This window comes from Sarcophilus harrisii, chromosome 6 (assembly GCF_902635505.1).
Source record: "Sarcophilus harrisii chromosome 6, mSarHar1.11, whole genome shotgun sequence".
NCBI classification, from domain to species: domain Eukaryota; kingdom Metazoa; phylum Chordata; class Mammalia; order Dasyuromorphia; family Dasyuridae; genus Sarcophilus; species Sarcophilus harrisii.
In genome coordinates, this window is record NC_045431.1 from 33,693,851 (window position 1) to 33,712,564 (window position 18,714).

The following is an 18,714-nucleotide window of genomic DNA, read 5'->3' on the forward strand; positions in this document are numbered from 1 at the left end:
TTATATATGATAGCTATATTCAACTTTTTTGAAAAACTTTCTAATGAAAGAAGAGTAAGACCTATTCAGCTTGACCCCAAAAGATGAAAATTTTAGATACAATCATTTGGCTCGATATAAAGGAAAACTCTCTAATAATTAGAAGAAGAAAAAACTAAAGGAATTACATGTCTTCAATGGTATTGGGCTCACCAGCTATGCCTTCAGATCATTTCTACTTTAGTGGAACATTAAAGGTCATCAGTATTGTGTTAAGCATTATTCTGGTCTCTGAGGTCTTTTATAAAGCTGGAAATATTCCTTAAAACTATTTTCCTTGAAATAACTTTTGTAGGTAACTTGTTTGTCAATGTTTTCATCAGGAAATGTGTAAGTATCGATTGTTTCACAAAGGCTAAAACTGAAAGACAAGAACACTGGATGTTGTTTTCAAAAGCACAGTTAATTGTGTTCTGCCATCCTGGTGAAAAGACACCTATGGGCCATGTGCTAAGAAAGAAAAATATAGTTTATTTCCCTTAATTTTATTTTAGTTTAAGTATAAAAAGTGCATATTTCTAAACTTCTCTCATCAAAATTTTAGTAGTAATTAAGTAGTAATATGATAATAGAGTGGAACTATTCTATTACATAAATGTAGAGGGAAGTCTCACAACTTCCCTATAAATTCACCTCAACAGACCTTTACTTAGAGAGCAAGGCTTTGTTCTTCTAGAAAATCATAATCCATTGTGTTGATTTGGTACAAAAGTAATCTTGATTCTCAACAGTTATATGTCAACCAAATACAATCTCTGTAAGTTTCTACAAGATTCTAGCATAGGTCCCAAGACAAAACTTATGTCTCTATAACAGGACCAAGGAAATCAAATTCAAAGGAGTTCATAAACAGAGAAGTGATGATTGGGACACGAGAGCAGGTTGCTGGTCTTTGATAATAATGATGATTCATATCAACTGTAGTAAAGTAAGTGGGAACTGGTTAAACTGCCCTCATTTGATGGAAATTTCTATATCAATTATATCACTGTCCTGGAAGTATTTAAATAAATAGCTAAATTATGAGAGACATGATGAATAGCTCTAGTATTTATATAAATCCATGTACATGCAAAACATTCAACAATATCCTGATATCACTGTAGTTGATGCTACTAGCTCTACTCTCTGATGGAGATGCAGCTGAGGGGAATCTTTATGGACACAATGGCTTAAAAGAATACACCGAGAATACATATCAATAGTAAAAGAGATGTCTGAGTATGTAGTGAAAAATAGAAAGGAGTGAAAGCAGATAGCCTATTAGGTAAGCCATCAATAATTTATCAGAAAACTTGAGCAAGAATGGTACAAGATGAGAACCTGCTGGAAAAGGGAGGCTATTTATTTATGAATGAGAAGCCATACCAATGAAGTCACACGTCTATTAAAGAAGATAAATGGATGCAGATGAAGATACACTGTAACTAGAGTATATGAATATTCCAATGTATTACAGTATAATAACTAAATATATGTGTGTGTGTGTGTGTGTGTGTGTGCACATTCAAGTTGTTTCTCAAGGTTATAGGCAATTCAGGATTTTAAGCTGCATATGAATTGATGATATTCAGTGAGTGGAGGAATTTTCTTACATGCACATGAAAGCAAACATAGGGACAAAACTTTAGCCAACTAATAGGCAATACATGTACTCTGATTCTCTCATTCAATAGTGCTTAGAATAAAGTCAGTCATTAAAAATGCTTAAATAAATACACGGGGGCAATGAATCCTACTTCCAACATTGTTTGGCTACTTAAACGAGTACAACAAGCAGCTTTCAGAATGCAAGTTAAAATGTTCCACATTGGGAATTACAGATTTCTTCCTGTACTTTCATTACTGAAAGTCAAATAAATAATCCAATAATATTCTGACTGCCCTTAGATTAGGTGTGCTGCTCTGTCACATCCTAAGTATAATGTTTATACTTCATATAATAGTTATATGATAGTTATACTTAATTTAAGTGAAAAATGTAAACACATACATATGTATAAACATGAATAGTGATATATATGCATACACATATAATGTATATTATGTGTACATGTCATGCATAAATACAATTAAAGCAAATAAATTGTTTCTTACTTTAGGAATAGACATTCCAAATATAGGGGAAAAAAAAGAAGAAAGCATTTTAAGTTGTTTAAATGCACATACCCACTACGAATTTTGTCATCTTGTCAGCATAGTACATTCCAAAGTTTAATTACCTTCTTACTCATGAATTTTTAAATGTTGAAATAAAGTTTTTAACTTAATTGCAGACATTGTAATTAGAATCTTTAATTATAATTTAGTCCTGCAACTTTCCTTGGACAATTAGAGTGGCTAATGATTTTGAGATAACAATGTAAATGTGTGTGTGTGTGTGTGTTTCATTGTTCCTAATTGTCTTTGCTGTGCTACTTTTTTTCTCTTAGGCTAATGTCATTATGAATATTTATCACTAACCTGCAAAGGAATATTTGGTAGTGTAGGTCATGATTCTAACTGTATATTTTGCATAAAATGAGAGTACAAGGGTGAATCTGATATAAGGAGAATTTGCTTTGTTCTGCACTTTATTGTAATGATAATTCTCTGTTTTGCAAAATTGCATTTTAGTGACATTAGTACAGCATCTTATATAGTCATTGACCCAGAGCTAGAAAGGACTTATAGAGAGTATCTATCTAACCTCTGTATTTTACTGATAAGGAAACATTTTCCTTTTGAAAATTCAGCACAATGTGTTGGAAATAACTGTGGCCTGGACTTTGAGGACATGAGCTCAATCTTGACTGTGTCATATGTCAGCTGTTTTGTCTTGGCCAAGTTCTTTCACATCTCTTGAGCTGTCTTTTCATTTGTCAAATGGGGAGTTGAAGAAGACAATCTCTATGATCCTCTGTGTCTCTAAAAGTTGATAGATTTAAACTAATACTCCTTAAATATTCTCACACTTCAAAAAATCCCCCTTTAGTCATTTTCTAAAATCTTTAACCTTTTCCTTATTTTCCTATTTCATTTCATTGTCATTAATTATCTGGTTGTTCAAGATGCACAATCATTCACTTGGACTGTTATTTTGACCATATTTATCTCTTCCTAAAAGTATCTTTTCCCTCAGTATCCATTGCCCCATACTAATATCATTATCATTATAACATTCTGCTCCCTTCAGAACTTGATATATTTTCTCTTCCCCTCAATAATTGCTTATATCTTATCAACCTTCCACCATTCACCAAGATCCCTCCTCAAAAAAAATGGAAGAAAACTTATGGATTCCAGACAGGCTCATTGTCCCCAAACATTTTGACAGACAAAATGGCAAGAATATCAAAAGTAAAAAGGACAGGATGAAAAGGAAGAAATGACATAAAGCCAAGACAAATTTTTATTATTAATATATTAAATTAAACAGAAAATACTTAGTTAATCAGAGTTGTGATTTCCATTCCCATGTAAATTGCCTGTCCTCACTCAGTTCCATAGTTAGCAAAAACACATTTTACTTTGGCCAACTATTTTTCACATGTACACCACTGATCTCCAGTACAGAACTGGAAGAATATGATGATTGAGTGAAAAGCCATTCCTATTGTAGGAAATAAGGACCTGCATATTTTTTTTTTTGAATGTGGAGTGGCAACTTGTAAATGAAGCAATAATTTTCCTTCTTCTGAAAGAAATAACATATTATAATAATTTATACACACCAATACAGTCTTGGTTTCTAAAAAAATGTCTTTGTACCCTTCCATGTTCCATCTTGATTAGAGTACAGATTTGTGATATCCTCTGTATTCTATTACCTATTGTTGCCATTAAGAAGTCAAACCTACCCTGCCTCTTAATATTCTAAGGATACTTGAATATAACAAAACAGAATCCAGTCATCTGGTGGATTTTCCTCATACCTCCCTTTAATTTCTTGGAGTGGATTTCTCTATCAACAGAAATTCAGACTACGGTCCCTATTTAACTTGAGTAGGTTAATAAGGTAATTCATATTCATCCTTCCATTACAGAAAAGCTGTTTTGCCAATAAATATTCAACTCACAACAAGATGCAAATTCTTTTATAAGTTTCAAAGCTTCTCCTTCAATACAACTCTGTGTGTAACTTGCTATTGAAGATCCATAGTTTTTATTCATATCAGTTGTTAATGATCAGTTCATAAAGTAAATTGCCATCCAAACTTGAAATGACTTGTGTTTATTCACAGTCTAAGAAAGTACCAGATATCTCTTCTTCATTTGATAAAAATTCATTTTTCCTCACCATTAATTTTCTAGAGTTTCTAGGGTTACAAGGCACAGAATGTTTCACCTTATCCATGGTCTTATCACAAACCACACTCATTTGGGCATCAGTCATCTTAGTTATAATTATAAATGATTTGAATAGCTAGAAGCCCTTAAAAAGAACTAAACTACTTTCAATATTTCATCAGTTTCTAAACTACTTTCAATATTTCATCAGTTTCTTGAAATTCTCAGTGAAAGTTATTTCAATATGATTTATTTTATTTTGTCCTTTTATTTAATTAAGCTCCTGAATAAGGGACATCCTTATAACATTTTATCAATTTTTCCAACAATTGTTTCCTTGCGTTTGTAAAATAGCTAGACTTTGATGGGGTTTTTTTAGTCTATGCCATGAGTATTATATAGTCAACCTTAAATCCTATACTTTTAAATATCATTCAATTCAATAAATATGCATTACATACCAATTATAATCAAGACATTTCTAGGCAGTAGACATGCAAAGTAAAAAATAAATTAGTCACTATCCTACAAGTGTTTATATTTTAATTGAGTGATATAACATATTCATGTAAGTAAAAAGAATGTATATGTAAAATCATTTCAAGAGGGACAATATGTTAATAAATGATTATGGATATCAAGCAAATCCTGATATCAGAGGGGGGCAAATAACTGGTATTTTCCAGGAATCCTGAGATTCTATAATACAGATGAAGTAATTGTACAGACATTAAAAAAGGTTCTGAGTTCTGATCTTGCCTCTTACATTTATTAGCTATGTGATGATGGGCAAATCAGGCTCTCAGTCTCCCTAGAAAGATCTGAGTTCTAGTCTTGTGTCAGACACTTATTAGCTATGTGATGATGGGCAAGTAAGTCAGCCTCTCAATGTCACTATCCTCAGGTTACAAAGGAAGATAACAGTATACTTCAAAAGGTTGTTGTGAGGTTCAAATAATATAATACACATAACATTTTGCAAACTTTTAATTATTATATAAATGCTAGTTTTATTGTTATTGTAGAACTCAACATTTATGTTTATTGCCTTTTTATAAGGTCACATATTCAAGAGATAAAATTTTCTCCACTAGGAACACCTAGTAGGCCACTTCAGTTTAAACAGAAAATACATGGAGGTGAATAATTCAAATTAAGATTACCCTAGTAGTTGAGTCAGATTGTGAAATGTTTACATTGGAAGCTAATGATCAAATATACAACATGTTTATTTGTATTTGTACATACAATGCTCCAAAATCAGGACTTGATTTTTTTCTTTGATTGATTTTTCTAGATTTAAGAAAGTGATTGGGGGGAGGGGCAGGGCAGAGCCAAGGTGTCAAACAGTAAAGTCTCTATCTGACCTCCTCTAAGCTTCCCTCAAATCAACAGCAGATTAAGCCTCTGAGTTTTTCCTGGAGTGACAGAACCCAAAAATATTTGGAGTGTAACAAATTACCAAAAGAAGATACTTTGAAGGAATTTCTGAAATGGTCTGTTTCAATAGGGCAGGGTGAGAGGCTACCAAGCCTAGACCCCAGTGTGGGGAGCTGGGGTGAGTAACCAGGGTGGGGTGCCAGGGCTTGTAGCATTTGCACACTGGAAAATCTTCTGTGAGACTCTTAGGCTACTCTGTACTGATTACAAACCAGTGAATCAGCAGATTATTTGTAAGACACCCAAAACAAATACAAATGGTAATTTATGAACCTCTGAACCTCAGAATTCTGCACCTGGCCAAGCCTACTTAGCACTGGAAGTCAGTCAGCAACATTAGCCCCAGGACAAAATTAAGTGGCTGTCACCCCTTTGCCTTAAGAGCAGAACTCAACCTTTTAAAAATGAGTAAGAAAGCAAAAAGAACTCTTACCATAGATAGCTTTAATGGAGAAAGAGAAAAATAGACCTCAGACCCTGAGGTTGCTAAAGGCAAATCAGCTTCAGATGAAGCAGCAAAGAATGATATGAACCCTATTTCACAAGTCTCTCTTGGAAAAATTCAAAGAGGATCATAAAAGATAGTAGAACAATGAAGAAAGGAAATGAGATCTTTGCAATAAGGTATAGAAAATAAAACACAGAAAGTATCTGAGGAAAACTCCTTAAAAATAGATTTGATGAAATGGGAAAATCAAATAACTCTCTACAAAATAGATTTGACAAAATGGAAAAAGCATATAACTCCTTTCAAAATAACTATGAAAAAGAAATCAATTCACTGAAAAACAGGATTTAAGAAATGGAAAAAAATGCAACAATCTAAACACCTCAATTGAGCAAATGCAAAAGGAGATTTAAAAAAGCTAACTGAAGCAAATAATTCACTACAAAGTAATGAGGAGAAATGTTAATGATGCTACAGAGAGGCTGTTCAGAGTTGCATATCAAGCACACAATTGATATTACAAGATTGGCATTTTGGGGGGGGGTGGCAGGGAGAAGTATTAGAAGTAGATAAATAGGCTTGGGAATAATCTGCAAAGAAAGGATAATCACAATCATGGAAGTTGGTGAGCTCACCAAGGAATAAAGTATAATTGAACCTTGAAAAGAGAGCCAAGGACAGAGCCTAAGAATGTGACTTAGTGGGAAAGAAATTAATTATCACCCAATAAAGAATACTGAGGAGAATTAAAATAGAAAAGAGTCACCAGAACTGATGGAGGAAAGTGATGAAAGAGCACTCAAAAAGATATAATAGTGGATGTAAAAAATGAAGTGGAAAAAAAAATGCTGAATAAATACCAGGATATTTACAATTTGGAATCACTGGTGAGCTTGAAAAAACAAAACAATGTCAAACAGGTTACTAGTTGCAAGTGATTAAGAAGGGAATGGATGAAAATTGAAGAAATATAGACAATGAATTAACTCCTTTAAAGAAGTCTATGAATGGAGGAGAAAAGCTTCATATAGCATGAATGCTAGACAGTTATAATGAGAAGGAAGAATTCCAGGGTACTTAATCATTGGTCCAACTTGATTGTCTTAAGATCATGATAGGCTCATACCTGTATAATGAGCTCTGGGGAAAAAGAACATGCAATGCAATTCACAACTGTTGAGTTTGTTGTATAATTAATAGACCAGGTCATTTATGGAGACAATGATGTATTTCAATGTTGCTTGGTGAAAAGGAAGATATTAGAGTGGAGAGGAATACCATAACATAGATACTGACCTCTTTAAACAAGAAACAATAATGGCCTGGAGGTGAGTTAACCATTGCATTAAGAATTTAAAATAGGTATTTAAGATAGTTTTAGTTAGTCTTAAAAGAATAAAAGTGATAGTGAAAAAAAGGATAATCAGAAAGTGAAAATGGTGAGTATTCCACTTCTTCTGAATGATAGAAAACAAATTCAGAACTTGAAAGCTTGTCCAGAATCCTCTGGGGAGAATTAGATAAAAGTGGGTTTCAGTGAAATAATATGGAAGGAGTATTAAGAAATTCCCCTACTTCCAAGAACATTCTGATACTTTGTGCACATCCTGAAATGTTTCAAATATCCTGTTATACAATAGCTAAATGTATCTCCATTTGCTCTGCAGTCTGGAAAATGTACCTAGTCCACTGAATGAACTATTCAGTAGCCTGAGGAAAGAGGTAAATAAATTCCTTGGTCCAAAAGGTAAGATACACTGAACACATAATCTAATATTACTGAAGTTATTTGAAGCTTGGATTTTTCATCCAAGACCATTTGCCCAAACTCTTTCCTTAAATCAATAGTTGAGATGATTTTAGCAATCCTTTATTGTCCTAACAATGTGCCAAATCTGACATGTGATACATATTAAATTAGATTATTAAATTTAAATTTCTATATTCCTTTCTGGTTCTAATTTTATTGTTCATTTTGGAATGAGAAGAGATAGCATCTAGGGATTTCTGGTTGCTATTGAACCCTTAGGCTTATCATTTAGTCCACTTCTTTTTTAATACCATCTAACACCTTCAAATAGACTCTCTAATCTTATTGAATTATTGTCTCTTGTATCTTCAGTATGGAACACACTAAAATAATCCTGCTAAGAAGTATATTTGTTTACTCCCTTAGTACAGAAATAATTCATCTCTCTGTAATGGAAAAAAAATTAGATCACTTTTATTTGTCTGTGCAAAATTTCCCCAAGTTCTAAGTAATCTCTCCCTTTCTCTTTAAATCTTGTTTACCAAGTAGAGGATATTGTAATAACTCCAAAACTAATTCTTAGAACTTTTTTCCTAACTCTATCCTCTGTTGTCTATGGTAGTTTCTTGCCTTCTTATCTTATCCTATCACCAATTATACTTTACCAAAACTCAAACTTGAATTATTACCACTATTTGCTGCCTTTCCTCTTATTCATATAATGCTGAACTGTTGGAGAAAATTCATGAAACAATGTTGACTGGGACAGATTTATGTTACATAACTTTACCTGAGTCATTGTGCCAAACCAATGCTTTTACAATTCTGTAGTTTATTCATCCCACTGACTACAGAGGCTTTTCCAAACCTTTTCATATTTCCTAAAACTTCCTGTGGCATACCTCATCCATTTCACTTGTTCTCACTATCTCAAGTATTTCCTCACTCAAGTCCTTCCTTCACTGAGATGACAAAATGACCTTTTCTTAGTTTTCTTAGTTCCTATTTTGTCCAAAATAGATTATTTACCTTTTAAAGTCTTTTACCACTTAGCTCTTTTCTACCTTTCAAATCTTCTGAAACTTTACTCCCCATCATGAATTCTATAATTAAATTATACTGACTTTCTTGCTTTTCCTCAAATATCACTTGATACCTTTTCATAAGCTGTCTCTATGTCTGCAAGTCAATCCTTTCTCATCCTCTCCTCCTGGACTTCCTTAAGGCCTAGCTCCAATCCTGCTTTCTAAAAGAAGGCTTTACTATCTTCAACATAATGCTATTTTGCCTTCCCTCTGAGATAAATCTCATTTTAACCTGCATATATCTTGAATAGTTGCTTACAACTGATCTCTCCAGTTAGAATATAACCTCCTAGAGAGCAGGTACAGTTTTTTGCTTTTTTCATATTTCTAGTTCTTAGGATAATTCCTGGAACAGCTTATTTAATGGATTCTTATTGACTTGTTTTAATATTTCAGATTACTTGACTTAATGTGTTTTTTTTTTTTGATGAACATTAATCTAAGTATGTTAATTCCCTCTGTGCATAACAAGAGAACATGTGACATGCTGGAAGATTATTTTAGACTGGATAAGATCTGTTTTTAAGTTTTGTCCTTAAATTATACTATCTATATGATTATGGACAAGATATTTACAATTTTAAAGACCACAAATAATTCTTTGATACTAAAGATACAAGATTTTTATTTTACAACTATGGAGTGAGTTTGCATAATGGGTATTCTGTAGACCAATGAAATCTTGAATCCATATTTTTAAAAAATGTATCAAAACATAATAATTTAATTCTGTTTAAACATCATATCTTGTGTTACTCATAAGTTCTTATCAAGAAACTGTAAAATTTGATAGCTGTCATCACTGGAAACACCCAAGTCCATCAACTTTGGAGTGTGTGTGTATCATAGGAAGCAGGTTTGATATCCTTTGTCCCAATCCAATTTCACAAGAATTTAGATATCCATCATGTGTCAGCCACTGTTTTATATACTGGGGAATATAATAAATGAAAAAAGAAAATTAAAAAAAATGAAAAATAAAAATGAAAAAATATAATAAAGAAAAAATGAGAAAATAAATAAATAAAATAAAGACAATATACAAAAGAAAGAAGGAAGCAGGAGATGGGACCTTCAAAGGATACCTGGTTTGGAAGCATCTTGGTCCTCAAGAGTTGAAACTTGGCAGAGCAGCAGATGCAAAGTGGAATACACCCCTCCCAAACCTTACCTCTCAGTCCTTGATTTCACACAACTTGTTAATATTACAGGCACAGTCTATCCTTGAGAAATTTATAGACATGTATATTAATTAAAATAAGTATGGCTATTACTGTAGTAAAAAGTCACGAGAAGGGCAAATACAGTTGTTGAAATTGTTTGTTGGTTTGAACTAAGGCTAAATTTTCTAAACTAAGATTTAGTATCATGTTCATGTATACATAGTGATAAGCAGATATTCCAATAGGAAATTAGTGCAGATAAGAGTGGGAAGTAAATTCTGAATAAATGAGATATCTTTCTGAAGACAGCCTTCAACAAAACAGCTTTCAAACTACAATAAAATGCAAGAGAAAGGGGTGGGTTTAAATTAGGACAACAAACAACTAAGAAAACTACCAATCTTTCATTTGAACTTGGTAGACAAAATCTTCACCATTACATGAGCAATTTAAAGTTTAGATTTACAGTTTGTTCAGTTTGTAATATTGTTTTGTCCAATTCATTTTTATTAAAGAAGAATAAGTTGATAAAGGTTAAAAAAAAAAAAAGAATCAAATCTATGGATAGCTAAAATGGGAATTGGCAAAACCTATAAAACTAGCAAGGAATTACTCCATAGCTGGCTAAGCAGAAAATCAGAGAATATTCCTGGAATCAACGGCAACAAATGTTTAGAAATGAAGTTGAGCTAAAGGTAAAAGGGATAGTGTGAATAGTGTTTACAGAATGCCAAATTAGCAAATAATATCATGTGCCAGCATAGCATTTTTCATTTGGTCTGAAAATAAAATAGATCCTTATACTATTATCTAAACAAAATTCTTGAAAAAGAAAAGGATTTAAAATTAATAAATGATACTAAGACAGTTATAAACAATAGCTCAATCAAAATATTCTTTTAATAAAGAACTTACCATATCTGTGTCTGAGACAGGGCCAAAACTGGTCACATAGATATTAGTGAAGACTTCAGTAATGCTGTCTAATTAAAAAAAGGATAGTTTAATATAAATCATAAAAATTATAAAGGCAGAATATAAAGGTACATTTAAATATGATTTGTTTAGAAAGTTGTGTCATGAGAGTCATATTTAAATTTCCACACACACACACACACGTATACATTTATACATTTAACAAATTCCTTCTTTACTTTCACAAGCAACAAACCCATAAAAATAACTATTCTGGTTGGTGTTTTAATAGGAGGCTATCTCAATTCTAAATATAAAATGTTTTTATAGCAGCTCTATTACACTCTGTTGCAGATCATAGCTATTAAGTGCAGTCTGTTTCAAGTCTGTTTCTCCATAATAAATAGTTTCTTCAGAAACCATCCTAAGAAAACAGGCTTATAATAAAATCACCAACAATGCTAAAAATAAAGCATATTTACTGTTCAAAAGTGTAGATATTTGATTTTTAGATTTTAAAAAATTTCAACTTAAAATATTTCTTCAGGATAAGGATCTACCCTTGTAAGTTAGAAATAAGTATTTTTCCTCCTTGATGTTTAAAAATGGACTATTCATCATAATAAACAAATATGATTCATTCTACTAGGAAGGGATTTGTTATTTAATTATGTGCCACACATAAAAGCAAACAATTTATACTAATTGGAGAACAGTCTTCTATGATACACTGTCCTTTGAACAAGAATGTATTTTGAAAATTGAATTCTTAAAATGGCTAACTGATAGCTGAGATGCCTTTGCAAAAGGTGTTCACTCTTAGGAGTAAAATAAATGATGAAAATTGAGATCCTATTGGGAACTGAAGTTTCAGCATTTTTAAAAAAGGTGTGGGTTGTTTGTTTTTTTTTTTTTTTTTTGAGAAGAAAGAGTCTTTTCCTAGATTTTTGCCTATATTTATTCCAATTTTCACATATTTCCTATATGTTTGAGACTATACAACTTTCAGAAAAATGACCTTAATAAGCCCATCCTGAATTTGTCTGCAGTAAAGGTTAACCTACTTCCCTGAAGGAAGTAGATAATACAAATAGAAAGGTTTTTATGAGCTATATGATTTCAATGCTTGTAACAATCCTTTCTAAAAGCATTTAAGTAAAAATTATTTTGGTTTAAAATGCTAATGATTTTTCTGATGAAAATGAGATGTGATTCTGTTTAATTTAAAACATCTTTTTTGCTTAAAAACTGTACAAGGTTTTTTGAGATTCCAGAAAGGGAATTTAAGGCCAGAACTTTGGTCTTATATACCTTCAAATCTCCAACAGCACTTTTCACAGTCTTATGCTCAATAAATATGTGTTAAATTAGTGAATCAGTTTTAAAGCTCAGTATGGATACAGTCTAGTAAAACTAATAGTCAAAGAAGAATGGGGCTAACAAAATATTAAAAATCATCATAGGGCAATCAGATAGTAGGAGCAAAAGGCAAGTCAGAACGAGTACTAGAAATTAGTTTAAAAATGTTTCATTCATTACAAGATAAAACAAAACAACAATACATTAATACCAAGAATATGTTATGCTCTTGTCATTTGTCTGAAGTTGCAGAAAAGTTTAGCAAATGATTAAGATGATGATGACAGTTCGCATATAAGGTAGGATTTTTAAAAATTATTTGTGTGATTCAATGTAGCATTAAAACTGCTATGGGCAATTACCAAACTCATGGAGATTATAAAGAGTGGATGTACAGTGAACATGGGCTTGGTTATTACAACTAGAATCATAAGTTTTATATGTGACAACAACTTTATGTTATTTTTACAAATGAAGAAACACACTAAAAATGGCCTTGAGATATCCCTAAAATCATATAGCTCAGTAGTGGCAACTCTTGGATTAGAGCCTAGGTTGATGATTCTAAATTTGTTTCTCTTTCTATGACATTTTAAATATAAGATATGCAGGAACTAATGAATTAAAAACAATGTTTATTAAATAATTACTCTTTGTCATCCGTTGTGTCAAGTGCTAAAGGTATAAAAATACAAAAATAAAAAAGCAAAACAAATAACAGGGGGGAAAATGAGACTCCCTGTCCTAATAAAGATTATATTGTAATGGGGGAAACAACACATATTAGGAATAATGATCAGATAGGGTTAAAGGCAAGTATTATATAAATGTGAATTACTTTAATGATTAAATAGCAGTTATTTGTTTTTGAAGACCTGCATCTAAGAAACTAAGAGTTGTCATTTTCCATGGACAATTTTCCCAAATATGATTTCTTTCAACACATAAATTAGTTACATGTAACCTGAACTGTAAAACTCATCTCATCTACACTACCCACTTTTTCTATAAGTCCTCCTGATCACTGTCTGGGAGTTGCCAATCAAATCCTTAACTCTGGCACACCTATTGCAACCCCATTATAATCCATTATCCTTCAGCCTCTCATCCTCCACCACATGCTATGATGATGCCTCTAATTCCATATTACTCAGGTAAACAAAAAGTGTTTGACTTTTACAGAAAATTTTTTTCAAAGCTACACATGTATAACTTATATTGAATTGCTTGTTTTCTCAAGATTGGGTGGGAAGGGGGGAAAGAAAAGAATCTGGAACTCAAAGTTTTAAAGATCAAATGTCAAAAAATGTAATTGCAAAAAATAAAATATTAAATAAAGAGAAGGGGGAAAAAAAGGTATTCCTGGCATCTCATAATAGGAATATGGAATTAATTTTCCCAAAGAAATTCCATTTAGGATCTTGAATACTGTAATTTTGGTAAATTATATGCTTTAAAAGAAAGCTGTGGGAGAGCAAATAGAGCACTGGCCTTGGAGTCAGGAGAACCAGAGTTGGAGGCTCATTTCTTGGGTATACAGGCTACGTGACCCTGTGCAATTTAACATCTCAGGGCAACCAACTCTAGCTCCAAACACTTGTTAAACTACCTTGAAAGAGGAAGCTAAACTAATGAAGTCAAAGAACAGAACAGAAAAATAGATAAGGTAGAATAATAGATAAGTGATCTTATCTGAGAATCTGACCAGCTAATGTTGTGTTAATGAGATTTAAAAAAAAAAATTAAATTGCAGTTAATTGACATTAAAATTAACTTTTCAAATATAATTCATTCTTAAATTTTAAAATACCTATAAGTATTATTTTTTAAAATGTTTCAGCGTGCTATTATTAAGAGAAATAAGGTTGAAAAAAGTAACTCTGAAGTTAGATTTCCTACCCATCACTAGAAAATGCTGACAAAGTTGATAACAGTTCCCCTCCACCCTTATTTTAGGATAAATATATCCTTTGTACAAGACAAAATCTTGAGTCACAGAGGCAAAGAAAATAGAGAAGAGTGAAAATATGAGATGAGTGAAAATACTTAATCAAAACATGCACATTCTCTCATAGAAACATATATACAATAATAGTAATGGGATCTTTATATAATGCTTAGATGTTTTTGAGCTGCTTTCCATATAATAATTCAATAAATGCTTTGTTGAGTCATCTTAAATTGATGATAATTTCCTCAATTTCTAGCTGCTCACTTAAATTGCTTTTACTCAAAGATTTAAGTTTTGAAAGATAGAAGCATCAGCAAAAATATCATGTATAAAATAGAAAAATCTATAAATATTTCATAATTTGAATTAAAATAACAAATATCTGAATCACAAAAAAAAATGATTTTAATCAAAAAGCAATAGAAAATAACCCCATTGAAGACCAAAAGTGACTACATTTTTTCTACATATTATCAAAATATCTATATTTAATAGGTTCTCAAGAATTTTGTAGGATTGTTGAATTAAGCTTAGCTATGGCTTTTTATTATTTTAAGCCTGAGTCTTAAGCTTCAATGAGCTCAGTCATTTTTTTAGGTCAATACCACTTCCATTGGGAGCCATTCCAGAATCTTTTGGTTCTAGACTTTAACCTTTAATGCTATACTATATCAGTCTAATCACTAAATCCCAGCTTAATCACTTTATCTCTAGGTCTTCCTTGTTTCCTGAGCTAGTTTGACACCTAAATTCAGTGATCTGCCTTACTTAATTCTTTGCTGTTCAATCCCACTTCAGCAGTTGTCACAGCATGTTGCTGTTTATTTCCAATGCCTAATTCCCACCACCTCTCCTTTTTTTTCCCCTTTCCTGTTCCCTTACATTTCAGAAATGAAAAGATTTTAGTATTAATTTCTAATGGAAATATAATATAGAAATTCAGAAACAATGTAAAGGAATAAATGTTACAAATGTATAAAAGATAAAATTTCATTCTTATTGAGTCAATCTCTACCAATATTCTCAACATTTAACTTGACCCAGTGTGATTCCCTTTTTGGAAGAACAGCTAGGGTTTTTTATGGATATTTTTTACTCTAGGAAAGTCCTAGTCTGATATTGGAATTCATTCAACTGGTCAGTCTTGTCAGGTCAAATCTATTCTCTTTTCAACTAAGTATGCAGGAAGTATCTCCTTTAACTTTTTCCTAGGGTCATGAAGTTTCTGTTTGGTAGCAGCTAATTAGGGCAGTTAGGTAGTACAGGAACAGGATGAATTATAGAGCACTGGAATTAAAAAGGTCTAAGCAAACAATGCAGCATCAAATACTTATGAATTGTATGACCTTAAGAAAATGATCTAACCTTTATCTTTATCAGTTTCCTTATCTATAAAATAAGCTATAGAAGGAAATGATAAAGTACTTTTTCTTTACCAAGAAAATTCTAAATGGGATCACAGAGAGTTATACATAACTCAACAACAACAAAAATAGAGCACTTAATGGGTGCTGGGTCCTTTTCATTTTTCAGTCCCTATAGTAGTTATATCTCTCCCTTCCTTTCGGTGAACATGGGGAAGTAGATAGAAAAAAAAATTATTCCAAGTTTTTTTTTTTTTCTCTCATCTCCTCAAAACAAATAGATTCTGGGTCTATTAGACCCAGAAAAAATCAAATGGAACAAAGAGATTATAACCAAAAATTTAAAAAGAGAGTTCTTTTCCTCATGAAGTCTCTAGGTAGAGGTGATTAAAATATGAAAATAAGAGAATAACATGATATAATGAGAAATTTGTTCAGAATAGGAAAGGTAAAAGGAAATGGTTTTGTCTTTTACACGTTATAAGGATATTAGGAAAGCAAAGATTGTTCCTTGTAGAAAAGGAAAAGTTAAATTTTGATTAAGTTAATAATTCACTGCAGTGTTATGTCAGAATTATTATTGCATTGTTTGTCTGATCCTGTTCTTGATTACTGGAGTCATGGACAGATACTTCCATAGATGAGGACTGAACAATTATTAAAGCAATCAAAATGGACATGACTCTTTTCAACAATGTGGTGATTTAGGCCAGTTCCAATGGGACTGTGATGGACAGAGCCATCTGTATCCAGAAAGAGGACTATATGGAATGAATGTGCATGACAACATAGTATTTTCACCTTTTTGTTGTTTGTTTGCCTTTTTTTTTTGTTTGTTTTTCATTTTCCTCCTTTTGATCTGATATTTCTTGCGCAGCATGATAATGTACAAATATTATAGAAGAATTGCACATGTTTAACATATATTGGATTACTTGCTGTCTAGGGGAGGGAAGGAGGGAAGGGAGGCCAAAAAATTTAGAACACAAGATTTTGATAAATGGGTGAATGCTGAAAACAATCTTTGCATATATTTCGAAAATAAAAAGGTATTATTAAAAAAATAAATTGATCAAATGATATTTAAGTTCCTGTTATATGCTAAAGATATAGAAACTAACATGAAATATCATAAACTAGAAAGTAAAAGGCTACTGTCTACTTGGAAGCTTTCCCTAATTAAATGATCATCAGTTCCTAGCAATATTATTTTCTAGTAAATAACTGTTTTTAAGATGCGATGGAAAAATTGTGAGGAAGACAGTGACAAATTGTTCTTCTACATAGAGAACTGAAAAAGAGATAGAGACATTACAAAAGACAGAGTTCATAAAAATTATGATCTTGCAGGTGTTTAACCAATGGAAAAAGCTATGACGGTAGACTGAATTATTTCCATCCCAGAAGATTTTTAGGATAAACAAATGAGATAAGTAACCATCTGTTGTATATGATTCAGGTGTGCTGGACTTCTTTTGAATTGAGGAGTTATACCAAATGATTGTTTGAGATCTCCTGAAATTTTGATTATATGACTTTTTGTTTCCCCGTACTCATTCATTAAATATGAAATTATATAAAGAGCCCAAATTAAGAGAAATTTAAACCAAAATAGCACACTGAAACAATAATGATAATTCAAAGGCATAAACAATGAAACAATCCTTTGGGATCTCAGTAGACATCAAAAGAGCTTAGATGAGAATTTGCCAGTTTAGTTTGGCTCTAAAACGGAATAACAATGGAAATATTTGGTAAAGAATCTTTCCTTACTAAAAAAAAGAGTAATGTCAAATAATTCTATTAGTGTAAAACAATTCACAAGTATAGTTATGTTTATCTATGTGTCTGTGTATAGCTAAAATATATTAGATGAACATATAAATAAAGATAAATATTTCTATTAATGATGTGACAATAAGGTACACAATTCATTACATGCAAATGTAATCATAATGTAAGTGTAAATCATAATTATAAAATTATGATATTCATTGTTTTCATAATAGTTATGACAACTTTTAGCATAAAATTAGTTTTCTGCATTTTAAAGTCTATGAACCATGATAGTGATGAAATTAAATCATTAAAAGCAAAGACAATGTTACATGTCTATGTACACAACAATATGGAAGGTTGCTATCAAAGAATTGGAATGGAACAGCTTAATTTGTTTGAAATCCCAACCTAAAATTAATTGATTAGCTGATATTTATATATGTATATATGTATTTTATGCATATATATGTATAAATTGCTGAGGCAATAGGGGTTAAGTGACTTGCCCAAGGTCACACAGCTAGGAGGTGTTAAGTGTCTGAGGCAAGATTTGAACTCAGGTCCTCCTGACTTCAGGGCTGATGCTCTATCCATTGCACCAACTAACTGTTCCAATCAGCTGATATTTTTAAAGAAAAGAATATTAGAATAAAGTGTGACTTTGTAGATACCGTCATATACATATATATGTATATGTGTGTGTCAATGTATCTGGTCAAATGACATAAATAACAGTTTTCAAAAGATTTGCAATGTATTTACAACCAAAATAAAAACATTCTAAATCACCAATAGTGAGAAAAGCAAATACAAACAATCCTGAAGTTTTATCTCAGATGTTACAAATTGGCAAAAATGATCAACAGATAGTCATGGTAAATATTGGAAAGATTGTGGAAGAATTGGCACACTAATACACTGTTGATGGAGCTGAGAAGTTGCATAATAATTCTGAGAACTATTTTGAATTCTTCAATATAAAATGACAATTGAATCAGAAATTCCATTACTAGCTTATGTCCCAAATAAGTCATTAAAAAGAAGAAAGGTGTCATATACTCTAAAATATTTATAGCAGCACTTTTTGTGATAACTAAGATTTGGAAATGAAGTAGATGCCCATCAATTGGAGAATGGCAGCATATGAATGTA

At 31.7% G+C, this 18,714-nt stretch overlaps 1 protein-coding gene across 1 annotated transcript in view; it reads right to left on the reverse strand.

Moving 5' to 3' along the window:
* Positions 1-18,714, reverse strand: part of GABRA2 (gamma-aminobutyric acid type A receptor subunit alpha2) — a 128,779-nt gene that overhangs the window by 53,785 nt on the left and 56,280 nt on the right. The window contains exon 4 of the mRNA XM_003773285.2: positions 11,110-11,177. Within this exon, the coding sequence (XP_003773333.1) occupies positions 11,110-11,177 (68 nt within the window). The remainder of the gene's footprint in view (positions 1-11,109; positions 11,178-18,714) is intronic.